The sequence below is a fragment of the Salarias fasciatus genome, chromosome 20, assembly GCF_902148845.1.
Source record: "Salarias fasciatus chromosome 20, fSalaFa1.1, whole genome shotgun sequence".
In the NCBI taxonomy this organism is placed as follows: domain Eukaryota; kingdom Metazoa; phylum Chordata; class Actinopteri; order Blenniiformes; family Blenniidae; genus Salarias; species Salarias fasciatus.
This window is the reverse complement of record NC_043764.1, coordinates 24589626-24611584: the sequence shown is the minus strand read 5'-3', so window position 1 is coordinate 24611584 and position 21959 is coordinate 24589626. Positions and strand designations below refer to the sequence as shown.

The 21959-nt window shown below is 44.0% G+C and overlaps 1 protein-coding gene and 1 non-coding gene across 3 annotated transcripts in view; one reads left to right on the top strand and one right to left on the bottom strand.

Moving 5' to 3' along the window:
- Positions 1-21959, top strand: part of b4galnt1a (beta-1,4-N-acetyl-galactosaminyl transferase 1a) — a 30973-nt gene that overhangs the window by 2857 nt on the left and 6157 nt on the right. The window contains exons 2-6 of one of the 2 annotated variants that reach the window (XM_030119417.1): positions 19134-19336; positions 19431-19610; positions 20767-20873; positions 20979-21016; positions 21088-21268. In XM_030119417.1, coding sequence (XP_029975277.1) covers positions 19134-19336; positions 19431-19610; positions 20767-20873; positions 20979-21016; positions 21088-21268 — 709 coding nt within the window. Of the gene's footprint in view, positions 1-19133; positions 19337-19430; positions 19611-20766; positions 20874-20978; positions 21017-21087; positions 21269-21959 lie in introns of those variants that run through there. The other variant, XM_030119418.1, reaches the window with a different exon arrangement.
- Positions 18141-18294, bottom strand: LOC115408938 (5.8S ribosomal RNA). Its single transcript, XR_003933823.1, has one exon. It is a non-coding gene; the product is annotated as a 5.8S ribosomal RNA (ribosomal RNA).

The following is a 21959-nucleotide window of genomic DNA, read 5'->3' as shown; positions in this document are numbered from 1 at the left end:
AGCGGACTAGCGTCCCCAACTCCGGCAGGTTCGGTTCGTACGCGCTGGTGTGAAAGCAGACCAGTTAGTTTTGGTCCGGGACAAAGAACCGCACCGAGACCTCCTCGAGGAGGTGGTCTCGGTGCGGTCTCGGCGCGGTCCGCTGCTGGTGTGAAAGTTGACCAGCCTCGGTCTTGTCCGCTCTGTTGTGGAGAAGGCTTTTTGGTCGGCGGAGGCTTCCGTAGCAAGCCGCGCAGCGCATCACGTCACACATGCTGGCCAATCAGGGTTCATTTCCGCCACCCAAAACACATTATGTGAACAGCGCCACCAAGGGGCAGGAGGGTCATAGTGGATAGTTCATCTGCAAAAACAAGTGGTGTGAATGCGAACCGAACCAGTTGACAGCTGCAACATTTATGAATAATTTATGTCCGAACTGAACCACTCTAGCGGACTAGTAGGTGTGAAAGCACCCTTATATAACACTGGAGATGAAGAGCACTGAGGAGTTTAAATAACCACCATCATTACACCACAGCAAGTAAAAGACATGACACACATTCCATTTTGTCTTCTTTATTTCCTACAAAATAAATAAATAAATAAATAAAGGGTATAGTTCATGTTCCAATAGTGAACATAATTCACCTGTGACCATGGACCCACCTGCAACTTGTGCTCCAGTATCTCAATTTCCAATTTCGTCTTCTTCATCTGGAGGTCCAGATACTGCTGTTCTTTAAGGGATTTCTCTATCTTGTTATGTAAGTGGATTTTGTAAATTTCTTTCAAAGGTAACTGGGAATACATAGAGGACATTAAATTATACAGCTGCTCATGAATTGAATGAAATGAACCTCTGGTGTTTACTGAACATCCAGCTCACAGTGTTGATCTGTGATGTGGAAGTTGAGGGACCATCCTGCTGCTGACCAGCCATGATCTGTTAAAAAGGATGACAATGTTGAATATTTCAGTGTCGGCTAAATGTCAAGCTCTATGTTCCACAGGAGTATTCAGAATTTTAATGGGAAGAGAACAATCAGTAACATACCTCCATATGACTTTCTGGATCCTCTGTGAGGGCAGCAGACACGGTTTCATCCTCCTCATCCTGGATAAATAACATCTTTCAGTATATTTGTGTATATTTTTCCAAACTAACATTTGGCAAAAATATTCTGAGTATTTCCTCCTGACAGTTTCAGGCTGGTTGTAGCATGAAGGGGCTCCAGCAGGCAGATAGAACCTTCACAATCTGGGCCAAAAGAAGAAAAGGACATGAAAGACAAAATAAATAATTGTATCAATAAAATTTTTAAAATATTACACTCAAATAATAGATAATAATATTAGATTAAATAGGATTAATTATTTAACATAACATGATATAGATGTGTGACATAAAACAACTGTACAGTCCATCAGCCACTTAATATTTATGCTACTTTACAATGTAAAACATGCTTAAAATGATGTGCCTCAATGAGATTATGCCGAGGTCTTTTGACCAATGTTTTTATATTTCATCTTTAGCTGCTGCCATGTGCGCTTCTTCCCTGCGGGATTACAACTAAATGAAATACCTTAATAGGTGACCATTCAAACAGTTTCCCTGTAATAATATTTAATATTCAATAATATTCTGATATAAAGGACGACATTTAAACTTACTCACTGACACGGGCAGCAATTTTCTGCCACGGCATCTTCCTCTCCTTAGCTGCTGTAGCGGTGTTGCATGTGTTCCAGCTTCCATATGTCGCTCTCTGCTTCTCTGTTGCCATGGTGACTCGTTGAATCGGTGCTCCATTAATGCCGGCTTTTTATAGTTGTCGTGCACGTGCTAATCTCCAGGTGAAACTACTTGAAGTTGAGTAATCCAACTCAAATTAGCTGTTGTGTAACCGAAAACCCAGCGTGTTCCCTTTCAGAGTAGATCAACACAGAGTTCAGGATTTCCCTCAGAGTTTTTTCAACCTGCTTGGTGAAATAGACCCCAGGTAAACTGTTTACATAAGTTATTAGAGGGTCCCAGGTTTTATGGAATTTGTTGATATGACCATTGAGAGTACATCTGATCTTTTCCAGCTTTAAAGCGATGCTTCAACATTTTGGCAAATTGGCCCATTTAGCGCAATTCCTTCGTCATTTCGAACAGCATACTTACTTTTTTTGTGAGGGCGAGCTGTTGTTTATTCAGAGGTGAGTCGGGGAAGGTTTTCGGGATGGACACAATGGAAGTGGATGGTATTTTTGGTTCCCCTCATCAAACTCATCAAATACACAATCCAACAACCCCAAAACACTTTGGTGAACACGTTATAATCCACACATTCACTATGCTGTGAAATATTAATGCAAAATTACCAGATTGAGTTGATTATGCGAGGATTGCTAGGATCAGTCCTATTTACCTCCAGAAAGAAATCAATTTGTTCTGTGATGAACTTCACAAAGTCTGAATCCGCCAGCAGGAGTGTGTCAAGTTGCCATGTCCGTTTTGTTCTCCGAATTGGAAAAATTACCTTAATACTCACTGGTGCATGATCAGAAATTATAATTGGATCATATTTACTATCTGTAATAACAGTCAGCAAGTAGGGATCGACCCGAAAAAAATCTATCCTTGAGAATGATTTGTGTACATTAGAATAAAAGGAATACTCCCTTTTGGTGGGATATTTAAATCTCCGTGGATCTTTAAGTTTATGTGTATCTATAAATGACTGGATTGTTTGCACAGATTTAGAAGGTCTTGATACAGATTGAGAGGAGCAGTCCCAGATGGAATCCATCACCAGGTTGTAATCACCAGACATAATCAGGTGATGACTGTCCAGACTAGGGATAGAGCTCAGCATCTTTTTGAAAAAATGATCATCATCAAAGTTTGGGCCGTAAATATTGACTAATACTAAGCGAGTTGGAATAGCTCTCCCACAACCTTTACATATCTACCATTTGGATCCAACATAGTGTCTGATACAATGAAAGGAATCTTTCTGTGAATAAAAATAGCTACTCAAAATCAAGATCAGTCTAAAATGCAGAAAGAGTGGGCCTATCTCTCAATGATAAAGAATCCTTTAAAAAATTCCTGGATCCAGACAGTGGTCTGGGTCATCACCAAAATTTAATGGATTCTAAGTTAGCCCAAGGCCCACCTTTCTACAAAGTTTCATTGCAATCCGTCCATAACTTTTTCCGTAATGTTGCTCACAAACAAACCAACAAACCGACAAAATTCCATAACCTCCTGGCGGAGGTAATAAAACCTATATCCTTAAATTCCAAACATGTTACTAAGAAAATATATTATACTGAAGGAAAATCAAAGCAGACAAAATCAAAAACTGAAACGAGGTCATTACTTGAGAACTTGCTTTTTGAATTAGTAGTAACGCCAAACAACTCCTTTGCTATGCAAAAAAACATTTACACAGTCTCCCAAAAACCCTGATTTATGCAACAGTATAGATCCAACAACGTATTCTTTATACAGACATAGAAAAGTCATTCATCCAGGGACCCTAAATGACTTGAAGCAGCACAGAAGATGTATGAGTGCTAAGAATAGTGAACATTCAGAGGAAAGGATGAAAGAAAACAGGGAGAAACTGAAAAGCAGAGTAATGCTTTTTTCTTCAGAGTAAAATGAAGAATGAAAGTCAAATCATCCTAACGCATCGTAGCACTGGCATGGTAAACTGAAAGACAGTTGTCATCTCGAGACAAGCTGCACACACACTCTGACTGGCTCGTTACTCAGTTTGGGAGATGATCATCAGACCGCGCTTGTCAGGGCAGGGCAGGGCGCTCTGATAACTCAACCTAATAATAAAGCACTTTAAAAAACAACCACTGCTGTGACATTCACAGGAGCCACCTGGGCCCAGCACTGTCACCTTTTGATTTCTAACCTTAAAACTTAAAATGTTCCTCGCCATCCAGGCTTTAATGTCGTTGAGGCGCCAGTATGAAGGAGTCTCTCTTCTTCAATGGGACACATGTCCGGGTGTCACCCCCTGTGGCAGTGAAAGGACATGCCATGCAAAGCATATGCATCTGTGGAAAAATACCGGGGATGTATTAAACAGGAAACGAGAAATGTTTTCTCCACGTTCTGCTGCAGAACCTTTGAATCTCCTCATAGGTGACAGGCAGGTGAGTGAGATAAGATGCTGTTTCGCCACGTTTCAATAATAATCAACTGTCATAAAGCACAAATAAAGTTAATGATTAAAGAAAATCTATTAATGATTTGAATCATTCACTAGGTACTTGCATTAGACATGCAGTGTTGCGATGTTTTCATCTGACCGGGGTTTATTTTTATATTTCATTTTAGTGTGTCTTAGGTTATGGTTGGAAAGCAGATCTCCTCAGATAAGTTGTTACACAGGTGAGGAAAGGTTTCATACGTTATAGGATAACCGTTTCTCATGTTTCGCAAGTCTAATGTGAAACAGGAAATTTCACGTGATGACATTAAAACAGGAAATGTCTAAAGTTGGACTGATGTGGCATTTACTAAATCCAGTGAGCGAGTGCAGCGTAAGCAGCAGACATCTGCTTTGAATAAACTTTGCAAGGATAATGTAGTCATCAGCTCTTCGCTCTTCTTTCCTCACCATTAGACTACAGTTCCAGTGTGACAGACGAGAAGGTTCAGTGAATTATTTTCACCTCCTTCGACACCTGAGCTGTTCACAGCACACAAAAGCTGAATTTTTGTTGAATGAAGGAGATGAGAGACTATAAGGAAAATTGAAAGACTAAAAGCATGAGGTGAGGGAGACATTGTGCCGAGACCAGGTGGGGCTGAAAACACACAAGGAAGTCAAAGGGGAACAAGGGAAACGCAGGATCCCGACAGTCATCTTACTCATGCCGGTGGTGTTTACCGCAATTCAAGGACAAATGCAAAGCAGGACTGGCAGTTCCTGAGAAACGTCACTTCAAACTCACACAGATTGGTTACAGAAGAGAAAAGTCAAAGACATTATTAGACATGACTGTGGAGATTGCATTAGAGGACTTGTGAAAGTGTACATGTTTTATTAACATCTGACATTGTGGTTTACTTATCATATGAATTTTGCTGATTTTGAAATGGAATTTGTCAATAACAGAAAAAAAATTCTTAAAGATTCAGTTGTCAAGTTTTTTTTTTAATCCCTTCATAAATGAGGGTTTCCCAATATGGGAGCTCACACTGCAAATTTTTGTTGATTTTCTTTGGAGGCTACTCTCTCTACAGGCAAGTATGAAATATGTATATCACAATCAGCTTTAATGGCCTCCATTTAGCTGGTTATCGTGATCACACAAATGCCTTGTTTTTCCAATCAAAAATCTTAAAATTCAGGGACCTAATAGAATTTAGGACTAATTTATTTATCTTTAAAGTTAAAGTAAATATTCTTCCAGAACTGGACTTAAAAAAACCTTACTTTAGAACAACTCAAAAAAGCATGTGTGTAACTAGGTGTGGTGTGGATCTATGGAATAATTTAGAAGATGATATTAAAAACTGTAAGGGTCTGGGGCAATTTAAAAAGACATACAAAGATTATTTTATGCGGAAATATGTAGTAGAATTAAATGGCTAAAACTCTTAGAAAGACTCACTTAATGAGTACACTATCGTGCAAACTGTTAGCAGTTGTTTATCGTTATCCCTAAATTGTGCGACCATAAATGAGTGCGCTATTGTGTGCAAATGTTTTCTTTCGCTTTGGATTGTTGATTTTGCAGATGGCGGGGGGGGGGGGGGGGGGGGGGGGGGGGGGGGGCTTTTATACGTTCTTTGAACTTCCACCTGCTCCCTTTGAGTACTACCACCATTGTATTTTTTTTTATATGATTCTGGTTTGTTTTTATTTTATCATGTTACGCAAATAAATTAAAAAAAAATGGCCAAGTTTGTACATGACAATCTTCGACTCCAGCCTTTGTTCACTCTTAAAGGTGCATTAAGGAGTTTGCACATTTTATGCGAAACAGCGCCCCCTGCAGGCCTTGGGCGTAATGTAGCTTAGTGAAAAACTCGTCGCTGTGGCTCGCGTGCACAGAAGAGGGAAACTCCGTCTTCGCTCGTTTAGTAGCGCTCAAGTAAAATTTAAGTTTCTTTTACCCGGTGGAGTCTGTGCTGGAGCTGTGGCAGTGCTAGAAGCCAGTCTTTTATTACTTTCTGGAAGATCCTGCTCAGTTGTTGCTCACTAAGCATCTGGCAGAGTAATGGCGGACAAAGCGAAGCCTAACAGCCAGAGCGTGCATTACATCATTCCTTTCAAATTCTCCCCAAAAAAATTCTGGTGCCGGACCGGCACTGCTACTTTCAAGTGACAATTTAGCGCTGTTAGAGGTACTTGTAATGAATATGTCAGGGCACACTGTACACATCATTAAAATGTGTAACATATTTATGGTGGAAAATAAGTATTTTTAAGGTTGTAAAACTCCTTAATGCACCTTTAAAGGGACACAGATTTAATTATTCTTTTTTTTTGTGTGAGTTTTACGTGCGCACTTAAAAGTTTTAAGCACGTAAACATTGTCAGGGAGTACATGATCTGTTGACTCCGGTGAAGTTGGCTTGATATTCTTAGATGTGGACTTTCAGTCTCAATAACTCTTAAACAGAAAGTCATTGAAACACGTAGGACGCCTGCTCCTCATCGCTATGAGGTGAACAAATATGCTACAAGCTCAAAGTATGTGTCTGTCACGCAGCAGAAATAATATTGATCTCTATGTGCAGTGCTGCGGCGTTCAGGAAACGTCTGCAAGTGGAAGATGCGGCAATAGCAAAGGCAAATACCACAAAAATACTGTAGTGTCACCAAAACCACTACAGCCTTCACTTGTCTCCTGCTGATCATACTTGCTGATCGTAGTTTACTAGTTATTGAATGTTATTACTGATAATGAATGTTCAAAAATAGCAGTGGAAACATGAAAAAAACTGCTTAGTAGTTACAGGAAGAGTTTGATTGCTGTATAGAGATGTGCAGATGACGCTTCATGAACCACTGTCTTGGGTGATGTGCAAATATTTCTGAATAATCTGGAAATGCCGCTATTTGTTCAAATGTAAATAAAAGCTGAGAATGTTTTTTACCACTATGGTGCTTCTTGTACATCATCTTATTAACTTTTGAAAGACACCTGTATCATTTCTGGTATTAAAAATAATAGGAATAAAAAACAAAAAGGTTTCTGGTTGGATTCAAGTAATTTGAAGCCTTAAAGTTAGGGTAGACGATGTTGTCCAAAAGCACTTTTTGTCATACTGAGTGAAATGCTCCTTGCCCCCTGGGAGAAGTCAATACATTATGTGTATAGAAAAAGGTGCGGAAAAAATCTGACAACTGTAGCGGCCACAGGACAGTAAAAACTCCGACCAATCGCAAGGCGCGGACCGCCCTTAAGGAACCAATCAAATCCCTTCGCCGTTCTACCAGCAACCTGCGCGTACATTTCGATGGCGTGCACTGGCCCTGGTTCAGTGCACGCGCGCCTTGCCAAGGCGCACTGGGCGCTCGCGGCTCGCGTGAAAAATTGGACGAAGCGGAGCGGGCGTGCTGCGCTCCTATGCGTGTTGTGTGCGGGCAGTCAGAAAGGTTAATAACATTGGAGGCGATCACAAACTCCGTGCGCGTGGCGCTTCCGTGCACGTGGCGCTTCCGCGTCCAGTGCGTTCGCTCCCAACGGGAGCTCCTCCGATGGGGTGGGAGCTGGGCGGAGCCTTGGAAGATGCTATTCGTGCTACATGCTAGTTTTCCAAGATTGCCGACCCTAGCTTTAATTTGGCTGGAAAATTAAACATTTCAGACTTCAACAGTGTGCCTTATTACATCAAGAGCTTCTGCAGGACACTGGGAGACGGACTTGAGCAGACGCGTCACTAGCGTAACGCATGGCACGCAGTTGCATGGGGGCACATGACGTCGAGGGGCACTCCCAGGTAGGGCCCTGAGCTGAAGAGGGCCCAGAGGGATGGCTCATATCAGTCAGTTTCAGTGACAAATTAAAGGCGCTACACTAGACGCTGCAACGACAGTGTGTCGAAAATCCCCCGCATGGGGCCCTTTCCGAGTGCTCACCGGTTAGTTGCTGGTAGGAGGGCCCCGGCAGACGGCAGATATCAGCGACACAATTTGAAATCCCCGGGATAATTTACACTGACACATCGGGAACCTACCTAATGGGGCCATAACTGTATTTGCACTTCATGCCACTAGGTGTGCTGTTTGCATGTTCAACCTTATTTTACACAGACACCACAGAAGAAGGGCCCCTGAAGCGCAGGCTGTCTCTGCATTTTGTGAGAAAAAGCCGGCAGGACGTGGTGATATGTTCAGTGATGCGATGCAGCGTTTTATCAGTAAAAAAGAAGAACTGAACGATCGTTTCCGCACATTTTATTTACTTAGTAGCAGTTAAGCTTTATCACAAGCAGTTCCTCACTGGCAGACACTGGCTCAGCCTCATGCCGCCCAGACCCTGATAGACGAATTTGCAGAGAGAAAAGCCAGGAAGGTGCAACTGTAAGGTCAGCAGGGACAAGAACTGCTGCTGTGCATTTAAATGATCAAGAGCTTTAATCTGTTGTTCTGGTGCGCCATCACCACATTGTGTTAGGAAGCTGAGCTGTAATGCTCATCCTCCTTTCTTTTTTCTTCTCTTTTTTTCACACAAGAGCATTTCTAATGACTGACAGATACTTTACTTTTATGGGTGTTTTTTTACTTTCATCTGAGAGTGTTTTTTTTTTTTTTGGTCTGAAAAATGTATAATTTCTGGCATTGGGGGCACATATAAGAATTCTGCATGAGGGCCCAGTGCTAGGTAAATACGCCACTGGACTTGAGAAATGTACTTTGGCTGTATTTAGGCCGTTTTCCTGTCCGCTCGGACTGGAATTTGCCAAAAAAAGTAGTCAGTTGTCCGCGTTTGTCAACGTGCCCGCTCTTTAAGATATGTTTGCAATAGAAAGCATGTCCCTGCATGCAACTACAGACCACTACACACTACTACTACTACTACACACTACTACACACTAAAAAGTGCTTGTAAAGAAAAGAAAAAGAAAAAAATATTGTATCCTCTTCATTCACTTTCACGTTGTATAATAAACTTTGCTCTAAAAAGTAAAAAAACAAAGAGGACTAGATGAAGATTCATTATAAGCACTGTCACTTTACACTCTTCACTGCGTTCCCTCCAATGACTATCCACTATTAGTGTCCACAGAATGCTTCAAAGAAGAAAACAGAACAAAACTTTTTTTTTTTGAGACACCTTCCTGTTTCACTGAAATCTCAGTAGTATATGTAAGAGTGTTTCAGTAGTGTTTGTGAGAGCATTTTGGTTGTGTGTGTGTCAGAGGAAAAACAGTACAGCAGTGTGTATGACGGTGTTTCAGTAGTGTATGTGAGAGAGTTTCAGTTGTAAGTGTGAGATTTTCACTATAATCTGTGGATATGTTTAGATTTATCTGTGTGTGACTGGTAATTCTCAACAATGTCCTGTCAGCCCCTCACAGTATTTGTCTTCAGTGTTGCAGCATCTTGTATTTTGTATCTGAACACTGCAGCGCAACCTTCTGCACATAGAGATTGGTATTATTTCTGCTGTGTGATAGACGGATACATTTGATAAAAATGAGCTTGTAGCATATTGTCGGCCTCACAACGATGGGGAACAGGCTTCCTTTGTGTTTCAATGGCATTTTCTTTAAGAGTTATTGATACCGAAAGTCCGAATCCGAGAATATCAAGCCAACTTCACCAGACTCAATGAGTCCGTTTACTTCCTGATTATGTTTAAAAACCTTTAAGTGACCACGTCAAAGTCACTTCCAAAAAAAAAAAAAAAAAAATCTGTGTCCCTGTATGGGCTTTTGTTCTCTCTCTATGTAAAAAATAAAAAATAAAAATAGAAACAACAGCAACAGGATAAAATAAAAACATTCTGAAAAACGGGAAGTTTTTTTTTCCTGCTCTTCTAAGGGAAGAGCAGGAGAGACAGTATATACCGTAACATCTTTAACACAATATTTACAGTGGGCACCAGGCAGGGTTCTTGGGTAGTACAGTATTTTAAATGATTGGTTTCGACAGTGGATCCTGAGACGCTGTGTTTGCTGAGCATTCATTTGGGTAAGAAACTGGCTGTGTGTCTGCTGGTTTGGACGTGCAGTGCCCTGTACCGCCTACCGGACGGAAGGAGTTTGAAAACATTGTGTGGGGGTGTGAGGGGTCTGCAGAACTGTTTCCTGCCTGCTCTCTGGCCCTGGACAGGTACAGGTCTTGGATGGACAGCAGGTCAGCTCCTATTGTTCTTTCTGCAGACCGGTTTGCGATTTGCAGCCTGTGCCTGTCCTGTTTGGTGGCCGATCCAAACCAAACAGTGACGGAGCAGCACAGGAACACTGTGTTGTTGAGGATAATGAGGGGAGCAGTTGCTGGGGGGTTTCTACTAAAATCCACTGCCATCTCCACAGTCTTGAGCGGGTTCAGTTCCAGGTGGTTGAGGCTACACCAGAGGACCAGTTGTTCAACCTCCTGTCTGTATGCAGACTTGTCACTGTCTCAGATCACCCTGGGGGGTGCTAGTGCTGATAGAGTGCTGGATGTGAAGCTCCCCAGCCTCACCTGCTGCTACCTGTCAGTCAGAAAACTGGTAAACAAGCAGGTGGGATGGGGGGGGGGGGGGGGGGGGGGGGCGGGGGGGCTCATTTTCTGGTGGAGGATCTCAGGGATGATGGTCTTGAACGCTGAGCTGAAGTCTACAAACAGGATCCTTGCCTCTGGGGAAGATGATGCAGGATGTAGTGATGGCCCATGTTGGCTGCATCATGTGTCAACCGGTAGGCAAACTGCAGGGGGTCCAGCAGGGGATCTGTAATGTTCTTCAGGTGACTCAACACCAGTCTCTCAAAGGACTTCATGACCACAGACATCAGGGCAACAGGCCTGTAGTCATTCAGTCCTGTGATGGAGGGCTTCTTGGGGACTGGAATGATGCTGGAAGCGTTTGAAGCATGAGGGCACTTCGCACAGCTCCAGGGATTGGTTAAAGATCCGGGTGAAGGTGGATGCCAGTTGCTCGGTAGAGACTATTAGGCAGGAGGGAGACACACCGTCTGGTACCGGTGCATATGAATGTATGTCTCAAAATGCAACTTGAGAAAAAGCCAGAAAAACAGGAAATCCCGTTATCAGGCACATTTCCATGCTGAAAACCTAAATGCAACTGTGAGGGTTTCAAATTGACTGTCAGTATTTATTCAATCAAAAGACCGACACACACAAAGGGTAGGCTTCACTAATACTCAACTGAGCAGCATAAATTAGGTACATCATGCTCACGTTGCAGCAACAAATCAAGGTTTTTGAAATAAAAGTGCAGTAAGTAAACACCTTACACACACACACTAGCAATAGCACAATGTTCATCTGAACACATCAGACTCCCACTGTCAAGAACAGTGGGAGTTTTGTCATTAAGGGTGACCTGGATGAAGCTGAACGCCTGAGTCTGTGTGAATACCCTTGAGGTTTCACACCGGCGCTGTTTGATCTGGAGCTGAGATCTTTTCAGGGACAAGGGGTGGGCGATATGGCCTAAAATTTATATCACGGTATAATTTGAAACTTACACGGTAGACGGTATTCACGGTATAATTTGATATATAAATTTCAGCATAATAGTCTTGTAATGGTTACCATAGCCCATGGTGAAAGCATGGAAGCAGGAAGTAGTTTTTAAACTATTAAATAACAGAAGTCAAGTTACTTTGAATCCAAACCATGTCCAGACCAGATCATAGATCAGGGGTCGGCAACTTGATTTGGCATCGTGCCAATTTTTTTGACTGATCCCCGTTCGTTGGTGGCTAACAGCTAAGCTAACAGCTGACTGAGGCACCGCTATCAGCAGCTACTTTTACGAGGCATCCCTGAAGGCAGCAGGAGCTGCAGGGCTCAGTTTGTTCACTGACGCAGAGGATTTCAAGCTGTTTCACGGGTAAAGAAGGTGGTTCAGGAGGAGCTGGATGCTGACAGGTTAATGGGTGGTGTTACTGCCTGAGTGAAGCAGCCATCGCTGTTGTTGTGTACTTCTTCTGCAGGGAACCGGGCATCTTAAAAGTTGCATTACTGCCACCCAGAGGATGTAATGTGCTATCGCGGTTGGGCGGTATGACCAAAATCCCTACCGTGGGCCAAATTTATATCACATACGGTTTATATCGTTTATACCGCCCAGCCCTATCAGGGACTGTAACAACTCATTGTCTTCCCAGTAGGGCTGAATGATATATCGCATTTGCGATAATCTCGCGATATTACAAAAGGCGATTTGCACATCGCAAGGGGCGCGATACTACAGTCACGTGATGCAAATTTACGTCGGAGGGGCGCCATGCAGACTGCTGGTTTAACAAGGTGCCGCTGACTGGAGCAGTGTGACCACCGAGCCTCGTTTTGCACAATGGCAGTGGATTTATAAAAGATGTGGAACAGCAGCACGTCCTCTGCAAGGAATGCCGTGCTCCGTGCGCGCGTGTGTGTGTGAGAGAGAGACCGAGGGAGACAGAGGAATATCGCGGTCGAAAGGCACATTAAATACTGTTCTGCGCATGTTCTATCTGCAAGGAATCTTGGTCTTTTGAGTACATGAACTACTTGTGATACAGTTTAGCTGCTACTAAGTAAATAAAATGTGTGGAAACGATCGTTCAGTTCTTCTCGTTTATTGAAAAAATGCTGCATCGCATCATTGAACATATTACCATGTCTTGTCGGCTCACTTTTTTTTCAAACATGCAGAGAGAGCCTGCACAGCGCCTGCAGCCCTTCTTCTTCTGTTGTGTCTGTGTAAAATAAGGTTGAGCATGCAAACAGCACACCTAGTGGCATGAAGTGCAAATGCACTCATGGCGTCGTCTGTGGCCGTGGTTTGAATGGGGACATCCTGATCATGTAAACAGGAATAATGGGCTGTATGCACAGCTCCATTACTTCCTGAAGTTCAGACAGTACCTTTATTTCCTGTGTTTCATGATAGGATGAACTGATTAATCCAGGTGTGTCTGACCATTTACTAAGGTTGACTGGTTGACCAGATGGCACTCAGGATAGGATGCACACCAGTGACGCACATCCCCCCAAAATTTCCTTCCAGTAAAATCCTGCCATAATTCAGTCCAGAGTTTTTTGACACCCCATGTGATCAGCTATTGGGTTGTAGTGAGCTGCTTGGAAAACCTTTTCCCGACGGCTTTTCAGAACAAACAACTGGGGTGGTTTCAACACACTGCCCTACCAGTCGATCAAACCCCGGCCAATCACAACCCAATATCAGGGGTTGCGCTAGCTGGGAGCTAACCGCAGCCTTCACTCTAGGACTGGGCGAAAAGGCAAAAGAAATGATCACGATATTTTTTTTTCATATCATTCAATCTTGATTATAATCACGATATGTTATATTGTTTTTAAACCAGTTTTAAAGCATCTGCACTGAAAACTAAAACTATAGGATAGTTTAACATTTTATTAACAAACCAAGTAAATAGCAATGCAATTTAAATAGTATAAACATAGAAAAATATAAGAACAATTTCACTTAACAGTGCAGTAAATGGGAAAAAAAATAAAGCACCAAGATAATAAAATCATTGGTTACAGTGTGACAGTTTACAGCCCTGAGGATTTTTGTTGCTATGAAAGATTAAAAAACTAAAGAAACCCCCTGGGGATAATGAAGGTGTTTTAGAATGTAAACATTATTTTCAAGTTATGATGCTAAATATGCTGCTGCCATCATTAATGCTTGCATCAAATGTACAAAATATAAATAGCAATCTAGATTGGACAGATTAGACTTAAAATGTGACACTACAAAACTACAATAATATAAAAAAAAATGGAAAAAAGTAATCGCGCGTGTGATCATTTTTCTCCTCTTAGAATGTTGCTCGTATGGTGCAGTGGCCTGAGAAGATGACACTGGCTACGTTTACATGCAGTAAATATTTGTGTTAAGATAAATATATGGTTTCTGAAATATTTGGAATAACCCCAGAGAGATCCCCATTTAAACCACGGCGCACAGATGACATCATGACTGCATTTGCACTTCATGCTACTAGGTGTGCTGTTTGCATGTTCAACCTTATTTTACACAGACACCACAGAAAAAGAAGGGCGCTGCAGGCTCTCTCTGCATGTTGTTAGGAAAAGAGTGTTAGCGGCAAGACGTGGTGATATGTTCAATGATGCGATGCACCGTTTTTTCAGTAAAAGAGAAGAACTGAACCATCGTTAGTTAAACTGTATCACAGGTAGTTCCTGTACTCAAAAGACCAAGATTCCTTGCGGATCGGTGTGCTAGCAGCAGTGTGGCGTGGAGTAGCCTTCCCTGTCAACAGTAGCCTCATCTTCAGAGGATAATGCCAAGGCATGCCTGACTTCATCTGCTTCACTGCCCTCATCTCCACGTTTAGCTCCATCTCTGTTTACTTCTCAGACAACTTAAAGGCTGAAGTTGAGCAGGAAAAAGTCGGCTGTGACTGGCTGTGGTCATGCACATTTCTGCCATGTCTGATCGAGTAAATGTGCTCACAGCTGATCACCCTGATCGACTGGAAATTAATCGTGATCACTAATCACGATCATATAATCGCCCAGGCCTACTTCACTCTATGCTTTTTGCTATTAAACTAAATTTCCATTGGTACCAGAGAGTATCAGTGAATAACCCCTTGAACACACCTTATATTCACCCACTCCGCCTCCACTAAAGTCCTGGGCCAAACCAGGTTCTGGTGGATCAAGGTCTGCATGCAGCCATAATCCACCATGACCTGGTGTACACCTCCTTGGATCCTTACCGGAACACTGTATGATGCATCCAGTTCTGTAGAGGGTGCTGGGGCCCCGATGACCCAGCTCACCTGGCCCACTTCCATCAGGGGGCAGTTGGAGTGTAGATGACTGGGTTGACTACACCTCTGCACTCCTGCCCTGGTGTTTGAGGGACCCCTGATGGGGGGAAGACCAGCTTGCAGCAGCTGGACCCTGTGAAAAGGAAAACGCAGCAGTGTTGTTAGTGGGGCCATGTGCACCCCCAGACGGTGGCCATGTCCTCCTTCATGGAGCTGGGATTGGTCACCCAGAGCCCAGGACTGACCAGTCCCTGCGAGGCGCTGGTATTGGACGCACAGGGCCCGGGCTGTCGGCCCCCTTCCAGGAATAGACCACCAGGTGATCCTCTGCAAGGGCAATGGTCACGTCAAGTTCACTGGGCCGGTAGCAGCGCACTCACTCCGCTGTCCCCTTGGCAACTCCTCCACAAATTGCTCCATCACCAGAATCTCGATGAGTTGCATCCCCTTGGGGGTCCCCTGCCACTGCACCCACCTCGTGGTGGCATCCTCCAGCTGGCGGGCGAATGCAAAGGGTCGCTCTGCCTTCCTTAGCTGCACTCCCTGGAAGCGGCAGAGAAGGTCCTCTGGCGAAAGGCCCAGCCAGTCGAGAACAGCCCACTTCACCTCCAGAAAACTTTCACAGGTGGCAAACTCAGCGTGTCTCCCCAGCCAAGAGGGGAAGCAGCCTCATCGCCCACTCCACTGCTGGCCACCCGCATGCCTCCGCCATCACCTTAAATGACTCAAGAAATGATTGCGGGTCATCCTCCTTGGTCATTTTGGGCAGGGTAATGCCGGTAAGCGGAGGGACAGACCACAATGCCCCCCGGCGTGACCGGGATGACAGTCCTTGCAGGACCCGTGTCTGCTCCACCAATTGGCCCCTCAGTGCCTCCAGGCCCTGTTGATTAGCTGCCACCAGGCCCCACTGCATTTGTGCAACTTCAACTAGCATCTGACTGAGCACCTCTACTCGTCTTTCCGGCTGCTCCAACATCTCGTGCTGCTGGGCATGTTTGGCCGCCACTCTGTGTGAGTCCTCCCGTCTTCCGAGATCAGGAGCACATACACACTAGGGCTGAATGATATGGGCAAAATTTCATATCTTGACAGCAGCGGCCCGTGGCGTGGGGCGCAGGCGGTGAGAGAGCTTGTTTTGTCCGCCCACACCGCCAGCCGCGGGCGATGCGATGTTAATTCACTTCCGCATTGACGGGAGCGCTCGTTTCCACACCCGCGCATTCAAGGTGCATTCCAAACAACACAACAGGTATGCAACGATTATTTTTAATAAACTGGTTTCTTCAACACTGCCCGCCTGGAATGCACGGGTATGGAAACGAGCGCTTCCGCCAATGCGGAAGTGAATTAACGCCGCACCACCCGCCGCTGACGGTGTAAGCGAACGAAACAAACGCTCCCGCCACCTGCGCCCTGCTCCACCGGCCGCTACTGTATCTTGATATCCATGCCAGATATCTCGATATCGATACGATATATTACAATGGATTCAGTGAAAGTTAAGCATTTTTCAGAAAAATAAAAACATCATAATACAAAAGGATGTAAAAAAAAAAAGCAGTTTTATTTATGAGAACTCACTGCCACTACCACCAAACTCGTTTGTGCAGATTCTGCAACCGCCCTCTGCCATCAGCTGTCAACCAGTAAACAAGATTTGTGGTTGGCTGGCCTTACCTGTGCATGGGCAAGCTTACATGCAAGGCAAGCAGGGGAAATCTTGATATCGTTGATTTTGAGAAACTAATGTCCTCAATGTTCATATCCCGATATTGATATGATAACGATATATCGTTCAGCCCTAATACACACACATGGTCAGTGGAGTGCTTTTATTGAGCTCCAAAACAAGCATTAATCATTCTTCAGGTGAAAAACGTAACACCAGTAAGCTTCAAACCATCCAGTCGTCACCTCGACTGTCCAATGTCGGCTCTCCTCCATGCATGAGACTGCACTCCTGGCCCGAATCCTTGTATTGTTCTCAGGCACTGCTGGGAGAGAGCAGGGAAAGTAATCAGTGCATTTTAGGCAGAGCTACCTTCCTCAGCCAGCTTCACCACCTCTCCTCTGTGCTTAACCACACCCCCACCACCGCAGGGACTTTCTGGGAAAGTCTGCTTCGTTTGGGCATGTATGAAAGCTCCGCTGAACTCAGATATGATCACATCACGAAAGTCAAGCCCTCTCTCTCACAGCATGACCTGGAGAAAACAATTCACACTTTATCAGCTCTTACATAGATTTTTGTAAGGCACTTTATTACGGTATCGCAGATTTATCATTTGATCAACTACAACTGGTTCAGGAAGCAGGTGCCTATCTTCGAACCGGCACATCTAGCTGCACTCATATCACCCTCCTCATCCTCTCTGCCCTCCATTGGCTCCCAGTACATCATTGCATTAAATTTAAAATTTTAACATTTGTTTCATAAACTCTTTGGTCGTCCACTCACATGGTGCTGGATGAGCCCAGGTTTCGGTGCTCCATAATGGCTTTATGGTTTCCATGGCTTTGTTGTTTTTATGACTTTAATGGATTTAATGGAGTTTTTCAGCTAAGGTTTTGTAGTAACTAGGGGTGCAACGGTTTCAGATTTTGGTGTACCATTATAGTCTGAGAAAAAAACACGGCTTTACGGTTATTATTATAGACATACAAAATCACAACATTCTTTGAAAATATGTTTTATTGTTTTTCCCCCCACATTGTTTAACAGTTGCTGCCTTTTGAAACAAATACAGCACACAAATAAAAAAAAACAAAAAAAGAAAAAACAAACAAACCTGTGTCTCTGGAGTAAAATGTAGGCTACCTCGCTGATTTAAACATTCATGGCATTACCACTGGTGGCGCCGGGCGAGGCCGCCCGGGGTCCCCCGGCCGTCCCTGCTGCCACCCCACTCCGAGGCGAGCCGTCAGACAGTCCACCGGCAGCCGCACCCGCCTCGTGTAGACCCGATCGCAAAAGGGCACCCCGCCATGCCGACCTGGGAGTCGGGGAGTGGCGGAGGGCGGTCGAGAAGGACACCTGCACGAAGGCCCGCTCCGCGGAGCGTCATGATCCCATCCTCATGGGTCTGCACTTGGGGGGACGAAGTGACCCCCCGCACGCCCGCCCGCGGGCAGGGGAGGCGGCGCCGGCCACAGCCCCAGCCGCAGCCAGGGAGTTCCCCTCAGATGGATTGAGAAGCGACCCTCAGACATGCGTAGCCCTGGGAGGAACCTGGGGCCGCAAGCTGCATTCCAAATGTCGATGATCAATGTGTACTGCGATTCACATTAGTTCTCGCAGCTAGCTGCGTTCTTCATCGACGCACAAGCCGAGTGATCCACCGCTAAGAGTTGTCCAGAGGTTTTGTTTTAGTTAGAGTGTCTCTGGCCAAGGTCCGGCAGACAGCGGTTTTCCGCTTTTCGGACCCGGAGGTCCGAGAGAGAAACCCGACCGGGCGCTCGACCATGGCAGCATGGTATACCCGCTAAATAGGCCATGCGGAAACAAAACGAGAAAGAGAGAGGCAAAGGGACCGTTTTGGCTGCACTTTGCGCCACTCAGGAGTCTAAACTGACGGACTGTTGTGGGCAGAAATAACCATTGTTGCTGAACATCTGCGGTTATATAAGTGTGACGTTTAAAGCAGCGGTTAATAGAAAAAATGGTTAATCGCTGCACACCTCGTAGTAACCAATTTGTATTGTGTTTTGAAGCGCTCATTGATGAATGGTCAGAAGTCTCTATGTCGTGGTTGTTTGTGGCTCCACTAGCATTCTACCGGGGCCAGACTTCCGCTTTCGGTCCGGACCAATCAGTCAGCTGGGTTTGTTCTTTGTGAGGCTTTACTGTCTTTCTGGCCAGTGATTGTTTCGGGCGACAGTAGCCCCAAACGAGCAGCTCCTGTAGTTGCATGATGTCGCCCGGCATTTGGTCCGTTCTCAAAAGTGAAGTGCGAAAGCTATTGTTGTTTATATACTCGTGCTTGTAGTAAAGTCAACAGCATTTCTATTTTCACTTAAAAAATAAGAGGCTTCATGACATGCTTGCCTGTACTTTAGGCACCTCAAATACAGATAACTCAGAAAGTAGGACATAATACACTTACAGTTGTGTTCCTCAAATGTAAACCTAACATGTAATGTAAGTCAATAATACTGATATGAAACACTAAATCATGAATCTTCTTTACAGATGCGTAGAATTCATATGAAGCATCTTGGAGTGGTTTTGGCCGGTGGACTGTTGGTAACCCTCTTTTACGCCTGGAAACCTGGAACCAGCACAACAGTAGATATTCGACAGAGGAATCCCGTGAGGAAACTCTTCATTGGGACAGTCGGAGATGCTACTAGCGGGGCTGACATTTCCTACAAGATCAAGGAGAAAGTTGCAAGGTGTGTTATTAGTGACAATATTTGTGGGGAAATAAAATGCTGGCTGACATTGATTATTAATCATCCTTCTTTTTTGTTTTTGTTTCTGTAACAGTCATCTGGCTCAGAACACATGCGTATGCCTGCCTGATGAATCTTTCCACTTGCCGTTCTCCAATTTTCTTTTCCCACGTGTGTGGGCGCACAACCTCAATGAAGCATTCTTGAAGTTCCAACGTGATCCTGAAGGTGTGAAGCGCCTCAGAGCTCAGGAGTACAGTCACTTTCAGAAGAGGTAACCGTCTAATAGAATAGAAAATCATTTTATTGTTGCCATGGAAGCAGAGTTTAAAAAACTGTTTTCATTGTGAGATTTTTTTTTTTTTTTTTTACAGCATCCTCTGTTAAAAAAGAGAAGAGCATGATATAATATTAAATCAGATAAGATCTAGTCACAAAGTGCTGAGGGGTCGGGGGTGGGGAGGGTCAGTTTTGGGCTGGGTTGGGCACTGAGTGCTGTCAGAAGTGTTGACTTTCACAGCAAGCCAAGTTTGTTCTGGCAAACCCAGCATGAACGCATTGACTTGTGTTGCTCTCAACTTGAATGTTTCCATTGTTATCAGTTGTTTGTGCAGGCCTTAGCAATGCCTGAGGGAAGCGTAATTTTGCCAACATACCTGCAGGGTTTGTTCATAACGCAAAGTGACCAGTACCTCGAGTTCTATCACACCATAATCAGACGTATAAAACATTTTACACATCATTTGAAATGTGTCACTTTTACTGGGTTTGGGTTTTAGTTTCGAGTTAATATTGATTGTCTTATAGTACCTATCAGGTCATCCAAATAATGTGAAAGTGGTTCACAGGCCATGCTATGAATGGAAATATGAAATGAAGATATGACCTGTGTTTATTCTAAAAAAGGAGGTTGCAAATGTGCTGGAATTCCATAATTAAATTGATTAATAATTTAGAATATTTTACCCCATTTATTGTTTTATTGTTTCAATATTTTATTGTTTCAGACCTCACTTCCAGTCAGTTTCATCTTAAATGGGCCTGCAAAGACAATAGTTGTATAATAACCGTGAAACTTAAAAGTTTTTTAAACACCTTGACAACGTTGCTTGTAAGCTAGTTTATTTGAAATGATTTAGCTACCTTTCAATACCTCAGCTTGGGTCTCAGTGTTGTGTTGTGTTTGTTTAGACCAAAAAAAAAAAAAAAAATCAATGTTTTCTTTGAAATGTTTGCATTGTTTGGTGGTTTGGTTGACTAGATTGCAGCCCACGGACCTTATGTTGATACCCCTGAGACTAGAGAAGACTACCCGAGTTGTTGTGCTCGTATGGAATATGTCAGAGCATACACTGAATTCACACTGTTGTCATTAAATGAAAAAAGACTGCTATGGTGATACTGCTCCTTCTACACTATATATGCTAAAGGTCCTTCAGTTCAGCAGATCTGCTTCTGGTCGCTGAGGCCAACAGTCCGCTTCAGTATCCCACCCAGGGTGTGGAGGTCCGCCCCCTCAAAACAATCATCATTCCTGGTAAGACCTCTTTCAACCTCACAACTTACCAAGGAAACTAACTGCAATTACTCTATTAGTATTTGAGCCAAAATGCCTTCTGTTTTATTTGGTTTGTTTCTATAGGTTTGGGCCTTAAAGAGGCACCAAAGCCACAACATACAGTAAGTTCTTAATTTTCACATTTTGTTTTGGTAACCTTCTTGTTTAAATGAAAATTAGAATTGTGTGACAGGTGTCTCTGACAGCGACACTGGGTACCTTTGATGTTGCCGCCACGGTGGATTCAGTCTCCATCAGAGGAGACGGAGAGGGGAACATGACGCTGTCGAGTCCTCTTCTCCCCGCTCTGAACCGGCAGCTGCAGTTTGTCACCTACACCAACACTGTGTTCCATCCCAAGACGGCAGACACCGGTAAAAGCCCTCAGATGGAAAACACCACACTGTCAGTGTTACAGTTTTTCACGATTGTTAACACACAAAAATCTAAACTTTGGCACAATTTGCACAACCTTAACTTCACGTACCATTCGCTTGACTCGAATTGTCACTACTTCACACTCCCTTATGACTCCGCTAGACTCTGACTTTCCTTCTTCACACTCTGACACCAACTGCACATCACCTTGTGGTCTAAACACTACACACAATGTTCAGTTGTTGCACACACCTCTCACGTAAAAGCTCAAAGCTTCAACCGACAATGCATTCTGCAGTCAACTGCACATTAACTTGTTGTCAAAACACTACAAACAATGTTCTGTGGTTACACGCACTTCTCATGTCATTTCTCAGTGGTATCAACCTACAACACACAAGTGTTCAAAACTCAACAAATTCAGGTCAGTACACTGTATACCAGGGGTAAGCAACTGGCAGCCCGGCCCGCGGCTGGATTCCAACACACTCACCCCAGCAATAAATCACTATGGTGTCCTGCACCGCCATGTACATCTTGGTGCCTATAACACAGACTTGCTGCTGGCCTTCCTTGATGACCTCCACGAACAACTTGTTCCACCAGATCACATTGATGATCCTCAAAGAATTACTTATGTTGTCATCTGGGACCGTGTGCGTTTCCACCGGGCTCTGCTTGCACGTC